At 37.1% G+C, this 19,439-nt stretch overlaps 2 protein-coding genes across 32 annotated transcripts in view; one reads left to right on the top strand and one right to left on the bottom strand.

Moving 5' to 3' along the window:
- SRPK2 (SRSF protein kinase 2) overlaps positions 1-2,111 on the top strand; it is a 299,803-nt gene extending 297,692 nt beyond the window's left edge. For 22 of the 24 annotated variants that reach the window (XM_055283557.1, XM_055283547.1, XM_055283554.2 and 19 more), the window contains one exon: positions 470-2,111. In XM_055283557.1, the coding sequence (XP_055139532.1) occupies positions 470-654 (185 nt within the window). In that variant the 3' untranslated portion in view covers positions 655-2,111. The remainder of the gene's footprint in view (positions 1-469) is intronic. The other 2 variants (XR_008658549.2, XR_010121403.1) reach the window with 1 other exon arrangement.
- A 1,348-nt stretch (positions 2,112-3,459) lies between these two features.
- KMT2E (lysine methyltransferase 2E (inactive)) overlaps positions 3,460-19,439 on the bottom strand; it is a 100,886-nt gene continuing 84,906 nt past the window's right edge. For 7 of the 8 annotated variants that reach the window (XM_055283534.2, XM_055283536.2, XM_055283537.2 and 4 more), the window contains 12 exons: positions 16,743-16,907; positions 16,136-16,444; positions 12,661-12,915; positions 12,351-12,495; positions 11,585-11,835; positions 11,171-11,227; positions 10,467-11,030; positions 9,167-9,453; positions 8,051-8,139; positions 7,817-7,942; positions 7,550-7,647; positions 3,460-6,651 (listed from right to left, as the gene is read on the bottom strand). In XM_055283534.2, coding sequence (XP_055139509.1) covers positions 5,149-6,651; positions 7,550-7,647; positions 7,817-7,942; positions 8,051-8,139; positions 9,167-9,453; positions 10,467-11,030; positions 11,171-11,227; positions 11,585-11,835; positions 12,351-12,495; positions 12,661-12,915; positions 16,136-16,444; positions 16,743-16,907 — 3,849 coding nt within the window. In that variant the 3' untranslated portion in view covers positions 3,460-5,148. The remainder of the gene's footprint in view (positions 6,652-7,549; positions 7,648-7,816; positions 7,943-8,050; positions 8,140-9,166; positions 9,454-10,466; positions 11,031-11,170; positions 11,228-11,584; positions 11,836-12,350; positions 12,496-12,660; positions 12,916-16,135; positions 16,445-16,742; positions 16,908-19,439) is intronic. The other variant, XM_055283538.2, reaches the window with a different exon arrangement.

The raw sequence follows: 19,439 nt of genomic DNA, 5'->3' as shown, positions 1-19,439 counted from the left end.
TAAAAATACCAAAAATTAGCCGGGCCTGGTAGCGGGCGCCTGTAGTCCCAGCTACTCAGAGAGGCTGAGGCAGGAGAGTGGCGTGAACCCGGGAGGCGGAGCTTGCGGTGAGCTGAGATTGCGCCACTGCACTCCAGCCTGGGCGATAGAGCGAGACTCCGTCTCAAAAAAAAAAAAAAACACTGGACAAACTGAGCCCACTCCACTTACTTAAAGAAACTTAGAACTAATGTGAATGAACTATTAATTAACCTCTATTTAGATCCACCAGGCTTACTTGAAATATGCCTTGGTCATATGTACATGTAATGATTATTGCTTAGTGGGGAAAAGCTGGTGTTCTTTGTTGTTGCTGTGTAAGTGTTGAGCAGGTGGTTGTCCGCTTCATTGAAAAGAACCTGACTGGACCAACAATGGGGAATGCAAATTTGGAGCTTTCTTGACATTGGCCTGTTTTTTTCCCCTGTAGGAGAACTGCGACACATCACCAAGCTGAAGCCCTGGAGCCTCTTTGATGTACTTGTGGAAAAGTATGGCTGGCCCCATGAAGATGCTGCACAGTTTACAGATTTCCTGATCCCGATGTTAGAAATGGTTCCAGAAAAACGAGCCTCAGCTGGCGAATGCCTTCGGCATCCTTGGTTGAATTCTTAGCAAATTCTACCAATATTGCATTCTGAGCTAGCAAATGTTCCCAGTACATTGGACCTAAACGGTGACTCTCATTCTTTAACAGGATTACAAGTGAGCTGGCTTCATCCTCAGACCTTTATTTTGCTTTGAGGTACTGTTGTTTGACATTTTGCTTTTTGTGCACTGTGATCCTGGGGAAGGGTAGTCTTTTGTCTTCAGCTAAGTAGTTTACTGACCATTTTCTTCTGGAAACAATAACATGTCTCTAAGCATTGTTTCTTGTGTTGTGTGACATTCAAATGTCATTTTTTTGAATGAAAAATACTTTCCCCTTTGTGTTTTGGCAGGTTTTGTAACTATTTATGAAGAAATATTTTAGCTGAGTACTATATAATTTACAATCTTAAGAAATTATCAAGTTGGAACCAAGAAATAGCAAGGAAATGTACAATTTTATCTTCTGGCAAAGGGACACCATTCCTGTATTATAGTGTATGTAAATGCACCCTGTAAATGTTACTTTCCATTAAATATGGGAGGGGGACTCAAACTTCAGAAAAGCTACCAAGTCTTGAGTGCTTTGTAGCCTATGTTGCATGTAGCGGACTTTAACTGCTCCAAGGAGTTGTGCAAACTTTTCATTCCATAAGTCTTTTCACATTGGATTTTAAACAAAGTGGCTCTGGGTTGTAAGATGTCATTCTCTATATGGCACTTTAAAGGAAGAAGAGACGCTTCTCATTCTAAAATATGCGTTATAAATTAGCAGTCCCATTTGTAATTTTGCATATTTTTAAAAGTACTTTTAAAGAAGAAGAGCAATTTCCCTTTAAAAATGTGATGGCTCAGTACCATGTCATGTTGCCTCCTCTGGGCGCTGTAAGTTAAGCTCTACATAGATTAAACTGGAGAAACGTGTTAATTGTGTGGAATGAAAAAATATATTTTTGGAAAAGCATGATCATGCTTGTCTAGAACACAAGGTATGGTATATACAATTTGCAGTGCAGTGGGCAGAATACTTCTCACAGCTCAAAGATAACAGTGATCACATTCATTCCATAGGTAGCTTTACGTGTGGCTACAACAAATTTTACTAGCTTTTTCATTGTCTTTCCATGAAATGAAGTTGAGAAAATGATTTTCCCTTTGCAGGTTGCACACAGTTTTGTTTATCCATTTCCTTAAAATTAATTGTAGACTCCAGGACACAAACCATAGTAGGCAATACAATTTTAGAATGTAATATATAGAGGTATATTTAGCCTCTTTTAGAAGTCAGTGGATTGAATGTCTTTTTATTTTAAATTTTACATTCATTAAGGTGCCTCGTTTTTGACTTTGTCCATTAACATTTATCCATATGCCTTTGCAATAACTAGATTGTGAAAAGCTAACAAGTGTTGTAACAATAATCCATTGTTTGAGGTGCTTGCAGTTGTCTTAAAAATTAAAGTGTTTTGTTTTTTTTTTCCAGACATTGCCTTGGTCATTGCCCTATAAATGATAGAATCAATGAGCATTTGCTATCAGAGTAGTGTCACTAAAACTAAATAACCAGCATTCCTGTTGCAGCAGATGTAGTTGTAGAACATGCATTAAGGCTTATTATAAGGAAATCATTTATTGTTTTTTAAGGGCAGAAGGGATTTAGGAGAAAAGCTACAGTATAGATTGATTCTCTAGAATTTCAGTGATCCCTTTTCACCCATGGTTCACCAAAAACATACTAACTGCATTTGTTTGATCATTGCAAATTTAAAACAAAACAGCATTTGCTGTTAGGAAACAAGACACATAACCCTCTTAGGAATTACCATTATATCACATCACCACTGTGAGGTAGAATGGATCATTCATTCATTTCTTTATGAAATTTGCATGCTAAGTTTTTCTAATGAGGCTGTAGGTTTCCATGTAAATTCTGTGATAGATAGTGGCTGTAGAATGGTGATACTATCCGTGATTCCTATAAGAAACATCCTTACAAGAACCGTAGAGCACAATTTATATCTTCCCTAAGTGTAAAAGGATTTTTATCAGGGTGATAGTATACTTGAATGAAATTTGTCTAATGCAGTTTTTGCTCGTGTTGGAAAATAAACTAGATTATGAATTTTTACAGGTGTGTCCCTTATGATAAAACAGCCTAACTAGTTTATAATACAGAAACAGTTGTTCTAGAAGGAATATACATTTGTATTAGGCATAATACGGCTTTATCAGATTCTTGGCGGCTTATTGATAAAGAATGCACAAAAACTAAATGAGAACCACTGGTTATGCTAAACACTATAACCGCTCTCTGACTTCAGTTGAAATTCCTGTCTTTTCCTTTCTGTAGTCCATGTGAAATCTTCATGGAAAATGACAAGCAGTGGATCACATATGTGTTTATAGTAGATACAGGAGCTGGCTATCTAGAAATTTTTGGAAGACAGAACTGCCCAAAGGCAGAGAAAAGGTGGATATAAGATCTTCAGAGTCATCAACTTCTTAGGTGAAAACCAATTTACTAATTTGCTTCTTCCCATACCTGGACCATACATAACTAGTTACCAGGATAAAGTAAGGAAACTTTCCATTGGAGTAGAGAACTTCAGTTTCTATCCGTAGTTCGGGTTATTTCCTAAATTATCCTTTTTTCTCCCCCTTTTAAATAACTTGAATGAAATTTTGGTAGAAGACCGTATTTTAGAGTATATACTTCATCAGGGAATCAAAATGTGTAAGATTCTGCAGTTCACACAAAAGCTTCTGTATGCATATTTCTGTAGTAGGCACATTTCAAGCCAGTGAAGAATTTAAAATGCTTAGAAGGACAGACCTTTTAAGAAGAATATTTTTATTTCACATGCTAGTTACCTTTATTCAGTTTGTTTGAAACTATCAGGATAGATGATGTAAAACCATTTCTTCTCAGACAAATGTTTCTTTACTAATACCATAAGTAGAATTTCGTTGGACAAATTGAGGATGGCAAACTTGGCCTATGTTCTTCTAATATTTGAAGCTGTGATTAGGATTGAGCCCTAAGTGAGCTGCATTAATGTACCATCATCATTAGCTAATTTTCAAAAGGAAATAGAAATTCAAAGTGTAACAACATGACTGAATGAGGTCATTCATTTTAGTGTTTACTTTCTCTGATGCACAGAATTTGTATCCTGTGCCAAATTATGTCAGGTAATTGGATGATGAAAAATGTGTTGATAAACAGTATCATTACTATTGGATGTACTTACTGAATCCTCCTCAGAGGTAGAAGACACAGGCTGGGAAATTTTAATTTTTCGAAGATTATAACTAGCATTTTATATTTTAGCAATAAAAACATTCACTTAAGAGGTCATTTTCATTTCACTGAGAGATCTAGGCATAATGCCTTTTTTCTTTAGTTTTGTACACCCAAGACAAATTTTCCTGTTTTGGGCAAACTACTGATATTTTCAAACAAACAGTTGTTGTACCTTGTATTCAAGAACTACTGTAATGCATTAGTGGTCTGACTTCATTTTGTATAATGCCAGATCCTTAATTTACCCAGCACAATCATTTCAGTAGTTTCCTATGGCTCCTGCAAAAATGCAAACAGAAACCATCACAGGAACAGCCCCTTGCTGCCTCCTGTTGCTGAGGTAGTAGTCGCTAAAGAAAATTGAAAGCTCCTTACAATCTATATTTGAAAACTAGAACTTCTGTAGAAACACACAGATCCCGATCTTAGAAGTTGTACAGGACAATTTGGTAAAACTGACAGACATAATTGTGATTTATTAACATGAATTAAAATGCCCAACCAGTGCTTCAATGTGACAGTATATTTAAAATAAAAAAGAAATTAAAGGTCATATACTGTACTACTTTCACAAAGATCACACAGTTTTGCAAAAGACTTGTCATATGTACAATGCTATATATCAAATGAGAAAAGCTGTAAGCAATTATATACGCAAAAGAAATGCAGTATTTACAGTTTGTCAGGAGACATTAGAAATCATCTATACATTAAATTACATTTTGCTTGCAAATAACTGGTAAAACAAAATGAGCCATGTCCACACCAAAATATAAAAATCTGTATTGCATTTTTATACCTAAGATGCATTCACAGAACTGCTGCTGACAGAAAGAAAAAAAAAAAAAGAAAATCCTCGTAGTGCCGTTACTTAGCTGAGTACTTAATGTGTATGTATAAAATAATAGAACATTCACTAAATGAATTTAACTGCAAAAATAAAATTTAAAGATCATACAGCATCAAATCAGCATCAGATCTGCCAGAAAAAACAGCTGGAATGTTCACTTACAAAATAAAGATACCCTAATACTGGCTTAACAGCACATTTTTTAAAGGAATTTTAAAAAGCAAAAATGAGAAAAATACAACGAAAGAGCACTGGTGTTTTTTATACAAAGGTTCATGTACAAGCTTTAAAAAGTACCTTAACAGGTACATATGAAATATACAGTTTATCTTACAGAACATTTAAAAAAATGTTTTTGGAGTCCATTTTAATGCCACCCTGACCCATGGTAATTGTTTTGAAATGTTGGTGGCACCTGTGCTCTGTGAATTGGAATCTGTCCAGGCACTGGAGATGCCTGCTGAGGTCCTTGAACCCCATGTGGCAGGGCCACAGAGCCAGGATGAGGACAGAACCCTGAAGCAGTAGGTGTTGGAATACTGTTTGGTCCTTGGGGCTGGAGATGAGGACCTGTGACAGGTAATGGACAATGTGGCCCTGTTCCAGAAGGCTGGTGCTGGGGTCCCGGTCCCAAAGTGGTATGATGTGTAGCTTGTGAGGGATACGGTGGTACAGCTGGATGTGCACTCGAAGGAAAAAGTGGAGGTCCTTGATGAGGTGGGTGGTGTAAGGCTTGAGCTGATGTGGTATGATGCCCAGAAGCCAAAACACTGGAAGGTGGAGGCGGAGGGGGTGGTGGGGGTGCTGAATTTACAACATGCTGGTGTTGTGCTTGTAGACCTTGGAGTCCTGTGGAAGGATGGGGTGGTGGATGGTGATGAGGGGCAGGAGGGGGTGGGGGTGGGGGTAAGTGGTGTCCAGCAGTTTGAGAATGAATATGCGACCCTGGGGTGACCGCATGAACAGGCCCTACTACATGTGCTACAGAGTGTTGCTGATGGGAATTCGGCTGTTGTACAAGGTGCGGTCCTGGAGCAGGTGGTGGTGGTGGAGGAGGGGGGACTACGGCAGCAGCAGTTTGATGGTGAATGGTAGGGTTCTGAGAGGGCAAAAAATGCCCTGGAGTCACGTGGTGTCCCGGAACTGTTTGCTGGCTTGTGGTGCCAGGAAGTGCTTGATTTGGTCCTGATGTAAACACAGTTTGTTGAGAAAGACTACCTTTGAGCTGATTATAATTCTGAAAGTTTGCAGAGGGCTGCTGGTTTTGATAGTAAGACGAAGAAGGAGGTGGAGGAGGTGGAGGGGGTGGTGCCGTGCTGTTCAGACTTTGTTGGTTAAACTGACTGTATGTTGCTGAAGATTGTCCTGAGGGTGTCTGTGTAAATAATGTTCCAGAAGTTGCCTGCTGAGTATTGGCTTGAAGGTTCTGTGCTGCTGGATAAAAGTTTCTTTGAGGCTCTCGCTGAGGTGTTCCAACTTGAGGTGACTGTGAATGATGAGGCCTGTAGGGAGATCCTAACTGCTGTGAAGGAGGCTTTGGTGAAAGATAACCAAGCTGTACAGGTGTGTGAGGCGTGGATGACTTTGGAGGATTTTCTAGGTGAGGTGATGGAGGACAGTGCAACTTTGTTGGTGCAGAAGGCAGCTTTTGTGAAAGTTGCTCAGATGAATTACGAACGTGTGTCTGAGGAGGATGATTCTTTGAAAGTGCTTGGCTGTTACTTGATAGCTGTTTCTGTTGGAGCTCTGTTTTTAGGTGAACACCGTTTTCAGCTTCGGATGCACTAACCGTGGAGTCCCATTGGGGATCTGGTTTTGTGAGTATTTTCCCGTGTGCTTGAGCAGGAATTACAGATCCAGGTGAACCAGGCTATGAAGAGAAAACAAATTATATACATTTAAGGAACATTTTGTGTACCTTGAGGTTTATTCTTGTTGGTATTTAATACTACCTAAATATTAATTTTAATGGGGGGCAGGAAATAACATCCTGGATACGTCAATTATGGAGGCTTGGGATGTTAAAAGGCCAGTATTTTTCAGTTGTTCAAAAAGTTCTGAGAGTGAGCTTAAAGTGAATTCTCTGGGTTAATTTTTATTGAAGACAAGTTGAGGAAATAATTTTCTTTAACTTTACTCTGCCTTTTTACCCCTAAGCAATGAAACCTGTTTTTGAGCATTACTCTGAAAGAACTCCAATAGCAAGTTTCAATTTTATAATTGAAATTTCCATACCCAAGGATAAATTGATTTGGGTAAATGAACTTGCTCCCTCAAACCATTTTGATTTTTAATACCTTTTCATTTTCCTTATACACTGTTCAGATATAAATCAAGTATAAGACTGTTTAAATGTCAATCATCAAAAATAGATAAATCTCAGATTTCTTGTCTTCAGTTTCCAATGATTTACATGCCATACTAGATTATTACATCTTCATGAACCAGGATGAAGATGTCATTCCTTTTAAATGATAAAATGACCTTTTGTTTTTAGATAATTGGCTATGAATTTCCTAGGCACCACTAGAATAGAGGTGGAACATTTGAAGAAAATGTAAGCGAATGTTTGGTCAGAGTTATCCATCACATGTTCAGTAAGAACAAACGAAGTAGTAAACACAATTGAGTATTTCTGACAGGAAAAGTGTCCAGAAGTCACAAATTGATAATTGATACAGCAGAAAAACACTGCATATTATAACCATCAGCTTTTCTGCACTCAACCTAAAGTCCTTTGGAACCCATCGAAAGGTTAATGTTATTACCTTGCTCATTTTTGAAGGACTTTTACAAGTATTTTGAGAAGTATCTGGGGATGGACATTCATTTGTAGTTGTGGGTTCTGGATTTTCAGGATCAGGGTCTATAAAGCAGAAGAAACGTATAGTAAGTATAAAATTACACAATAAACACTGTTTTAACGCCACAAAGCAACATACATTCTACTATCCAAACCAACTTTTTATAAAGGCTCTCTTGTCCGATTTTAAAATGTGTTAAAGAATAACATTATCGGTCATCTGCTTACTGACCTTCCATAAGTTCACTGAAAGAAGGGACTGGGCCCTTAGCTTGCAACTGGGGTATGTGATTTGAATGAGATGAAGGTGAAGACTGAACATGACTCGGTGAACATGAGACACATGGTGATTCTCCCCCTAGAGATGAAGCAGAGCAGACCCAAAGAGAACATTAGAGCTGCAAAGAACGAGGATGCAGAGTGATTAACTGACTCCCCTTTCTGGTGAAGGAACGAGCTCACTTACCACTATCTTTATCTTTTCGGTGATCACTGAGAAGTAAAGCTCTCTGATAACTCCTTTCTCTGACTTGTTCCACTGAAGTTGAGGCAGTCCTTTCAGAGAAAAATCACATTATTCTCTATTGAAAGAAACTACTGCTAGTTACATTGTCGCTTCATAGTCAACATGTACTGTCAGACCAAGGCTTTTGATCTACTGGGAAAATGCTTTGGTGTTAACCTTTGAAAATAGTTAACCTTGGCAGGGCACAGTGGCTCACGCCTGTAATCCCAGCACTTTGGGAGGCCAAGGTGGGCAGATTACGAGGTCAGGAGTCTGAGACCAGCCTGGCCAGCATGGTGAAACCCCATCTCTACTAAAAATACAAAAAAATTAGCCAGGCGTGGTGGCGGGTGCTACTCGGGAAGCTGAGGCAGGAGAATCGCTTGAACCCGGGAGATGGAGCTTGCAGTGAGCAAGATTGCACCACTGTACTCCAGACTGGGCGACAGAGCAAGACTCCAACTCAAAAAAAAAAAAAAAAAAAGTTAATCTTCTCTTATTTTGCTGACTGCTCCCAGAACTGAGATTATTATCCTTATTTGAAGGACTCAATTCCTTTGTCTCCAGCAATTTATTGGTAAAAAGAAGGCAAGGAGTTGAAGATAATATATTAACATTGAGAATGTCACTTCAGGTTACCAAAGGTACCAAAACATGCCCCTAACAAACTGCTATCAGGATTGCATGCTTTCAGGTGGAAAGGGGACCAAGGAGCAAAGTGAGTGTGGCCGCCTGCCATTTGCCAAGATCCATCCTATATGCAGCTGCTCCTATTCCTTCTGAAGAAGCACTAACCCTGGTTGTTCTTTCAAGGTAACTGGTAGGGGTTATAAAGGAAGTCTGCAGAACTGTTGACTCTGATAAAAATTCTTTGGAGAGAATATTTGTGTGTAAAGTATGAATAAATTACCAAGGAATAAATACAATCGACACTTAACAACACAGGCCATACACAGCTGGCTTAAAATCCTATTAGCAGAGAGAATCAGCTTAGCCTTGGGAGAACAACAAATAGGAAGAATACTTGAACAAAAGCTTGTTTTTCTTCCAGAGTAGCATACTTCAGAATGGGCTTACCATTGAACTTCTGGTTCATTCTTCTCACTGGCAGTAGCATCCTTAACAGGGCAGTTATTGCTAGTTTCTTCAGAAGTGGCATTATAAACTGTAGCTGGTGCTGGTAAAGGTAGGCTAGCAGTGTGTTCCACCTGCTCCCCATTCTCATTACTGCTGGCACAGCCATCACCATTGTTGCTCAAGCTTCCACTTGCATGGGGTGATACACTAATGAGTGGAAAGTTCTCTGTCTTAGAGCCACTTTTCCTAGCTTCACGTTGTCTCTTACGGTATTCTAATAGAGAAACCTTAAGCAAGAAAGATAAGAAAAAGCAAATCTTTTATTCTTGTTTTTTATGTAAGAACCAATGCATTCTTTTTTGTCTAAAGAGAATTACTATATTTACATTAAGAAAATTATTTTAATTGATTCTGAGCAAATAATTAATAATTATCAAATGCCTACTATATTCCAGGCATTGTACTTAGATGATTTACATACATTATCTCATTTATCCTCACAACAACCCTATGAAATAGGTATATTATCATCCCCATTTTATAGATGAGGAAATTGAGTAACTCACTCACTCAAGGTCACACAGCTGGTGAGTGTTGGAGCCGGGATTCGAACCTAGGTCTTACTTGAAAGCCCGTGCTCTTTCCACTATACTACATTGCTTCCCACAAAGTTGCCAACTGGACTCTGTTATAAAAATTAAAAGCACACATCACGAAAATTCTTGGACTTGCAAAGCAATAAGCCTACTAACAAAATAAGTGCTATAGTTTCTTTTGAAATAAGGCATTCTAATTATCTCAGTATGTCTGCCAACCAAATAATGGGAAATCAGGGAACTAACTTAATATTTAATACATTAACTATTAGCAAAATAAAAACACTCTTACATCCATGACCTAAATACTGTAGATATTATAGATGAGGAAAGAGGCATTTCCTCTATACAAGGGTGCTTGCTCAATGTACAATAAACGTAATAACACAAATGTTATTCAAGTCTGTGTTTTTGGTTGGGGAGTGCCTAGTTTTAAAAAATACTCATTTGGTGAAATAAATAATCTTGAGATTTTTCTGAAACCATGCTGCTTACAAGGATTTCCCATATTACTAGAATTTTTTTACTTTTCTGTAAACATTTTCTAATTAAGCCAGCATTTACAAAAGGTTTAAAAATATTAAAAGTGTAACTTTAATAACTAAATTAAGAATGCCTTACATAATACATCTACCTACTAATTCCCCTCAGTAGTAGTATGAAAAAAAACTATTAAAAGGACTATAAATTGTTAAATTTGTAACCTTTTTCTTTTGTGGTGGATTCTGGGGTGTGCAACTCCCGTCGATCAAATTGTCATTAACAGTCCGTCCGAAACCAGATACAAGCCCATCTTCGGAAGTACAAAACACAGTTGTTTCCATAAACATGCCTCTAGTATCATCCTGCATCAGGCACTTTGACTCACTTATTCGGAAGCCTCCTCCAACCTCCAACTGATGCGAGGGTGTCAGGTCCCTCAAGTTGGAGTTCACTGAGAAGTTAACTCCTGTTCTGTCAGGGCTCTTTACCCAGGAAGAATATATTGTGCCCCGTCCAGAGTGAGTCGAGTCCAGTTGGCTGTTGGGCTCAGCCCTGTCATGTGCAGGCGTTTCCAGGGTTTTATGTAGGGCAGTTGGCTCAACTGCATCAAGTCCTAGCTGAAGGTCTGACACAGGTTCCTTTTCTCCAGGGCACTGCCTGTTGACTTCAGTCCTACTCCTAGGGCTCGTATAACCGATAGTCTTTATTTCTTGCAGACCCAGTTCAGTTAAATTGGAATTTCTAAAAGGCCCCAATGTTAACATGGTTGAAGATCTGTCATATCCCTGTTTACAAATTAAAAAAAAAAAATTATACAAATAATCACATCTTGGGACTGTTTATTTCAAAATTTACCAGTAATTTAAGGAAAGCAATGTAATAGGAAAAAAACTACCAATTCACCCTTTTTAAGTTAACTTCTTACCTCTTGACTATAAGTGCGTCTCTTTATTTCTGGAGAACTTTCTGGGGAAGAAATATTCTGTATATAAAGAAAGAATTAGAATTGAAAATTTAAAAATACGTAAGTATATCCATAATAATTATAGAAATGAAAACAAAATGAAAAATACACAGACTTTGGTTTTAGATCGTTTCCTGTTTATTTCCATTTCCCAAATAAGACTGCTTTAAGATCAATTTGATACACACATTTAGTCTACTGTGTATATCAACAAGATGAAAGTTATGCTCATTTTAGTAAAAATAAAAACATCTAAATTCATATAAATAAATTTTTCTGATTTTTAGTTTCTTACAACCTTTTTTTGTATTCTCAGCACACTAGTTGTTAAAGGAGGGGAAAGAGCTCTTAAAAGAAATCCCAAAAATTTCTCACCTCAAAGTGCATGGTATTTCCTGGTGTACCAGGAGTTACTGGGGTAACTGGTGAATATATGGGTTTATAACCATTTCTACAAGTTTCATCATCTGATTTTATCCGTGGAGGCGTGGCAAAAGATGGGTCCATAGGAGTAATATCGGTGTGAGTTGGTGTAGCATACGGGGAAGGAGTAGGTGTGGAGGTTTCTGAGTAAACCGAATCTAGCAACTGATAAAATCTTCGTTTTTTTAGTGGTGTAGTTAAATCTGTTGGTGAAATAATAATCTGTAAGAAATTACACTGTTGCTATTTGTTAAAATCTGTCTGTGTCACATTCTGGGAAAGATAAAATATAAACAATGGCAGTTATGACTTTTACCCCAAAACTAAATTTCAAGGTTTTAAAAAAAATGGTACTAACATGAAGCAGTGCCCCCCCTCCCTCCCCAATTAGCAAGCATTACCTTGCCTGGAGTTACAGGCCTGGGGGTCTCAAAGTATCTTACAAGTACCGATGTTACTTTAACTGATTTGTAAGAGTCCTTGTCTGTCTGAAAAGCAGCCAGTCCAGACGCCTTTAAAAATTCATAAACCCCAACATACGTGGTATTGTGAACTGGTATCTTCAGCCAAAAAATACAGAAGACAGAAAAGAGAAAATCTCTACAACAATGTGCTTCTCTTCTAAAGTGCATACCAGTAACTAGAGTATGCCTGTTGTAAAGCTATACGTATGCCCTGCCACATTTCTCAAACCAAAATTCTGAAAAAAAAATTCTACCTGGAAGGGAACAGCTGTCATTTAATAGTAGTGGACTTTTATTTTCACCATTGACTGCAGGACTTCTGGATCTTTCTTGACAGGGTGAATTAAATCTATGTAAAATTGCTGAATTTTCTTCTTCCAGAGCTTGTTTCAACCATCGCTGAATAAAACAGAATACATGAATGAACAGGAATCAGTTTGTAGCTGTTTATATAGCCTGTAAATACAGAGCCGATTCCAAAAGCATTTCACTACCATGGATGGTAGTAAGGAATGAGTTGACATTTGGCTCATTCTACATTTTTACTTCCAAAGAAAAGTTTACCTTCTTGCATGAACCAGAAATGTTTTCAGTAGGTTCTTTTCTTCTCCTTTTTTCTGAAAGGAATGGTGAAGTAAATCTAATATAATGCTTAGGAGTAGAGTATACATGGGGGCTGTAAGTGAGACCTGGTAAAGAATTGAGTTGTGTAGCTAACACTTCAGGATCTGTAGTTATGCGTAGAGGCCTTTCTGAAAGGCCATCTGAAGGTTTTCCTGTCTTCTCATTCTTCTCACTTAACCATTCATTGACCAAGTGCTAGAGAAAAGAAAAAAAATGGATCATTATATATGTAATTCCAAATTCTCCTATTGAATATTCTAATATCAGATTTGAAATTGGTGTATTATCTAAAATGATAAATTGGGTAATTTAAATTATATGTGATTAAAATATCAGTATGTCCTTTTACATTTTCTTAGTTATCTACTGTTATTCTGAAACTTTTTACCCAATTATTTTGTAGAACAAAACGTATGGTTGCTTTTTAAATATTTACATTACATGAAATTTATATTACTTTTTTTTCTGAGACAAGATCTCTGTCATCAGGCTGGAGTGCAGTGGTGCAGTCTCGGCTTACTGAAGCCTCCGCCCCCTGGGCTCAGGTGATCCCTCCACTTCAGCCTCCTGAGTAGCTGGGACAAGGCGCTCACCACCACGCCTGGCTAATTTTTAAAGTATTTTGTAGAGACAAGGTCCGCTATACCAGGCTGGTCTCAACCCCTGGGCTCAAGCAATCCTCCCGCCTCAGCCTTGCAAAGTGCTGAGTTTACAGGTGTGAGCCACCGTGCCCAGCCAAGCTTTTTAATATAGTTACAACTAGAGACACGTCAATACCATTTTATTAAACACACTAAATTTAGGTTTACTACTGCTTCTATTATAGGTATAAAATGTTCCATCTGTTAGGAAAATCTGATTTTAGGCAGTGTTTTCCTACAATAGCTGCCCATCAGAATCTCCTGGAGATGAGGACAGTGCACAGTACTTTTTTTGAGAAAGGGTGAGTTGCCCAGGCTGGAGTGCAGTGGCATGATCATGACTCACTGTAGCCTGGACCTCCTGGGCTCAAGTCATCCTACCACCTTAGCCTCCCAAGTAGCTGGGACTACAGGTGTGCACCACCATGCTCAGCTAATTTTTTTGTTTTTAATTTTCTGTAGAGATGGGGTCTCGTTATGCTGCTCAGGCTGGTTTTGAACTCCTGGGCTCCAGTGATCCTCCCACCTTAACCTCCCCAAATGTTGGGATTGCAGGCATAAGCCACCACACCTGGCTCACGATACATATATATTTAAAAGTCACCATTGACAATCCCTGATTTAAGGGGTTTGGAATATCTCTTAAGGTTCTTGTGCTTTGAAATTTTTCATAGTCATTAATTCTGCTGATTCTCTGATCTACAACATACATAATACAGTCTCAACTGGCTATATGAACATACCTGACCCTGAAGTATAAATTACTACTTTAAAAAAAATGAGTAACTGTTCATATTGTTATCTAGTTAGCAAATGATATTTTAATTTCTAAGTCTAAATGTAATTTATAGAAAATATGGCTGGGTGTGGTGGCTCATGCCTGTAATCACAGCACTTTGGGAGGCTGAGGCAGGTGGATCACAAGGTCAGGAGATGGAGACCATTCTGGCCAACATGGTGAAACCTGTTTCTACTAGAATACAAAAAAATTAGCCGGGTGTGGTGCTGCGCGCCTGTAGTTCAGCTACTCAGGAGGCTGAGACACGAGAAGCACTTGAACCCAGAGGCGGAGCTTGCAGTGAGCTGAGATCACACCACTGCACTCCAGCGTGGGCAACAGAGCAAGACTCCATCTCAAAAGAAAAAAAATGTATAGAACTTAGTATGTGTAAATGTGCATATGTATACACACACACACACATTTTAAAAATCTACCCATCCTTTTTTCCAAAGGTAACCACTATAAACATTTTAGCATCTTTTCTGTCCCTCTATGTATATAGAACTCCATTCCTAGGACAGCAGTAGAATGCAGTAGTGAAACACATGGACTCTGGAGCCAGACTGCCAGGAGGGTGAATCCTGGCTTTGCCATTTACACTGTGACCATGAGCAAGTTAAGTAACTTTTTTATATCTCAATCTTTATCTGTAAAAGAAGGGTTGTGATAGAACCTAGTTCTATAAATCCTAGTTCTATAAATAGGATTGTTATGAAGATTAAAAGTTCAATAACATACATAAAGCTCTTAGAACAGTATTTGGCAGAGAAAAAGTGACATGTATTATTAAACTTAATGAGGCCTTTAGGGGAAATCATGATAATTTGGTACTCTGTCAAACAGTATGTTGTTTAAAATAACAAAATCTGCAGGCAAAAGAGGCTTTTTAAGAGAATCAGATAGGATGTAGAAGCCTACATCTCAGACCAGGGATTCAAATAAATTTATAATACCACAACTTTGTTAAAAGTTTAATAAAAGGTAGGGATTATGTCGTATTTGTAATTGAGAAAGTAGTTTCACTTCTTCTAAGCCTGAGGTTTTTTCTTTTCACTTTACAAAGTTAGAATTTTTTTGTCCATTGTTACAGGCAAATATTGGGTTGCTTAAGCTACGGCGGTACAGTAAGGAGAGTACAGACTTTGAATTAGCAACAACTGTGTTTAGATTGTCTCTAATGAAACCTGTGACTTTGGCAAGTAAATTATTTAACTTGTGCCATTAAAATATAATCCTGGGTTCATACTAGAATTTTACTAAACGTACATGTCATGGTTTAGCAGCATGCCTACAGACTGTACTGAATTAGGTAAGAACAAAGACAGAATAAATGAAATTTCAAAGTAAAGTGTATGAGAAGTATACATTCATGATCTACCCCTAAACAGCATAAGGATTACCACATTTTAGTACCTCTGCCCCAATCTGCTGTACTGTAGTCAGAGTGGGAGACAAAGAGCAGCTTCATTAGGATATTCTGTTATTTCTGATCTGAAAAAGCTCAGGTTGTTTCCCGTAATTGCTTAAGTCTAACAGTAGTGTTTCAGAGATTTTTATTAATAATTTACACCTAAAACTACTCTTTCTTATAAATTTTCTTGGTACATTCCGTAGAAATCAATTTCTTCACATTTAATTCTTATAATCTACCTATACAATGAAATTTATAAAAATATAAAGGATAACACATGTAAAACCAGTTTCAGAGAAGTATATATTTTGTACATAGGCAAACTTATTTAAAGAAATCATGAATTGCAACACTAAAAAAGTTCTGATAAACTGAATGTAACTTTATCTTCACAGTAATGCAAACATTTATATTAATTTTACAGTTTTGGAATTCTCATTCTTAGTTTAAAAATCTGCAAGTATAAAAACTGCCTCTTATTCTGTTTATTATGAGGTCTTAAAAATCTAATTTTTAAAACACCAATATAATTAATATAAGAAACTGTTAGAAAAACAGTTCTTACATTCATTAGAATCATACCTTCTTTGTTTTGGGGTACTTTGTAGGACATTTATTAAGTGCTGGAACTTCAGTTTCAGTAATTATTTCTGCTAGTGCAGTTTCAGTTTCTGGTTCTATTGTAAGTACAGTATTTTCAATATCATTTTGTTGTGAAGTAACTTCTATATCAGGAGAAGATGGCTGGATATCCGAACACATGCTGACAGTTCTGTGTCTCCGACGCTGCTGTCCAATGTGAGTCCTACTCCGAGAAAAACTTTTTCTCTGTTTAGTTCTATTTACTTTGGCAGGAGTTGGCTTGCTAGCATTTTCTTCTTTTGCTTGTTCCTAATTAAAAATACAAGCGAATGCAACTTTTTGTACTACATATATATAAAGTTTAAATATAATAGCATTAATCTACTTCAGAAGCCAACTTTCCAGAATTTTTGAATTCTGATATACAATAAAGAACAGAGATAATATATAGTCTTTTATCTCAAGCTGAAACTCCCATAGGATCTGAAAAATGCTATTAAAAAGCTAATAGACATTATTTCAAATTCCTTATAAGTAATTAATGCAAGTATAGACATTTTATTTGAAAGTGTTTAAGAAAATAAAACTAGACCTGAATAAATAATACCTGAATAACTTCAGCATCACTGACAATCTGTGTATCTTTACATTCAGTTTTAACTTCAGTTTTGGCTGTGCTGATCCTTTCCAAAGCTTGTTCTCTTCTTTTCTCTCTCTTTTCAAGTCTGGCAAAAGCTTGCAAAATTGCTTCCATTTTTCTTTCTTCTCTTGTCTATGAAATTTAAATTTTAAGTGACATCATAAATATCATTGCTCAAAAGTAAAATTGTCCAAATGTTTGTGATAAATGTAAAAAATAATTGCTATGATACTATTAGCAAACTACTTCTATTATTGGTGGATATGGGGAGAAAAAACATTTCTGTTCAAGACCTTTCAGAATTCCCATCATCTTGGTAAGCCCTGTTAATTGCAAATATTTCATGAAGGAAACACTTGGATGACTGAGTGTTAATGATAAGGGCAAAACAAAACAAACAAGCCTCAAAAATTACTTTGTTTTACCAAACCAAAAATCTTTTCTCTTAATAATACAGAAATCAGCCTTTTAAAAAAAGATCCAAAATCCCTAAGGTAATGATACGTTGAAAAGGTAAAATACATATGCACTTGAGCGAGTATATTATTGACATACTGCAACAGGATGTTGTGAGGTAAAGTCTTGCATTTAAAAATTATGAGTCTCATTTGATAAGTATCTCTGTGACTCCAGGCAAGTTAACCTTTCTGAGACAGTAATATGTGGGTAATAAAACTTGAACTTCTCTGAGTTGTTATTTGGTTCCAGCAGAAAATATGAGGTTTTCAAACAGTAGTTGGAAAATGGTGGGCATTCTGTATGTTAATTATTATTTCTACTTTAGCCCTCTTGCCCTCCATTGTAATTCTTATAAAGTATCCCTCTACCTTCTGCTCTTCCTGTCTTACACTGACAATTCAAGACAGGGACTGAGAAACAGCCAAGTGTTCCTTTGAGCATCAGTTCTCTATCCAAAGAGAACATTAAGAGTAAGACCCAGAGCCTTGACCAGAAGGCCTGGCAGATGCTTCAGCTCTAAACCAGAACCAGGAACCACATCCATCAATTGTCCAGTTCTTAAAATGAAAAGAACCAGGTCCTGAGGCTCAGATCCATTTGTGTTTCCTCCTTTATTACCATCGATGTAAGGAAGAAAGATCAGAAACTCAAGGTCTGGATGCCATAGTCTTCTCAATATTGGAGCTTTAGTTCCAATAATTACCAGCAGAGATTCCAGCCTCAAGATACCTACACTTTGGAAACTACTGTTTACCTGTTCCTATATTTTTGTTGTTGTTGTTACACTCAGCAAGGGAACAAAATACTATGTCAACAAAAGTACTCTAATAATGCTTCTAGGTTTCTAATGTGTTACAGCAAATTTCCATATTGCAAACATGACTCTGAGGAAACTGAGGTCCAAAGAGGTAAGGTTCTTTGTTCATGGATTATGTATCTGCATCTCACTTCTCCTAGTCTGGGACGGGCAAACACTACAATAGCACATGCAAAAGATGGTTCTACTTGTTCACTGGAACTGAAAGTTTTACAGCTGAGTTCTTTCCTTAAAAATTCCTTATTTTGGGGCTTTTAAATTACCTTTACCCCTTTTTGTCGTGTGGCTCTCTGTAGAACTTTTTATCAGGGCTTCTCTAAAACCCTGGATTTAGAAGAGGAGAAATTGGAGTAACTAAAAAGATCATTTTCCCAAACTGCGCTTTACCTGATGAACCTGGTTGGAGAGAAGGGATCAATTACTACGGTTATTTCTTTTCAAAAAATTTAAAATAAAAAATTTGGGGAAAGTACATTTTTCCAGAAGAAACAAACTTGGCAAGAATCATTGTATGTGTAAAAGAAGAAACTACCCAAAGGTGGGCACCCAAGGAAGATATTTTTTGTAGTATGATTATCCTGGGTGTTCTAAGGTAAATACAAATTTATGCCAAAAGAGTGACATAGTCCAATATTTTCTTGTTTGAGATACAAGAAATATTTTCTTGTTTTGGTCACAGATAAAACTATATGATATAAACATTCAATTAAAAAATCAAACTCCCCTGTAAACACTACAGCTAATTTATAGTCAGAGCAAAATCCTGTATTTAGCGATGCTTCATAATCTTCTAGAGTTGATCAGGATCTTAAAAAATAATGTGGTCCAATACTGCTGAGGAAACCAAAGCCCATGTGTATTAAGTGACTCATTTAAAAGCAGAGCCATAATTACTATGCACGTTTCCTGGCTCCTAATTTACTCTTCTTTCCAATTACTGCCGCTACATAAAGCAAAACTCTTCCTACATTACTACAGCTGGGTAAGAATAAAGCTTAGGCACTAAACATTTCCTAACAGCTTTAAACCTAGCTTTATCTTAAAATACACAAATATTTTGGAATATAAACATGCCTGGTTTTCTACATTTATTTTTAGTTTCTTAAAGGTCATGTCATTCAGCTTTTCTAGTCACCATTACATACAGTACATTCTTTGACACAGCCATGGTATATGGTACCTATTTAAAGACAAAATTTGCCACCCATTTTATAGCTCTAACTGAAAAATAAGTTTTATTCTTTGAGGTAGTTAGAGCTGACTCTAGAGATAGAGAAATTAGGATTCCTAATTAACCCCCGCAGACTTTCCATAGCCCCTAACACCTGTGCTATATAAACTCGATAGATTTCCCATGAAATCTATACATTGTTTTTGACATATGTCTT

Source organism: Symphalangus syndactylus, chromosome 6 (genome assembly GCF_028878055.3).
Source record: "Symphalangus syndactylus isolate Jambi chromosome 6, NHGRI_mSymSyn1-v2.1_pri, whole genome shotgun sequence".
NCBI lineage: Eukaryota > Metazoa > Chordata > Mammalia > Primates > Hylobatidae > Symphalangus > Symphalangus syndactylus.
Note: the sequence above shows the minus strand (reverse complement) of the source record. Positions and strands in the feature narration are given on the sequence as shown.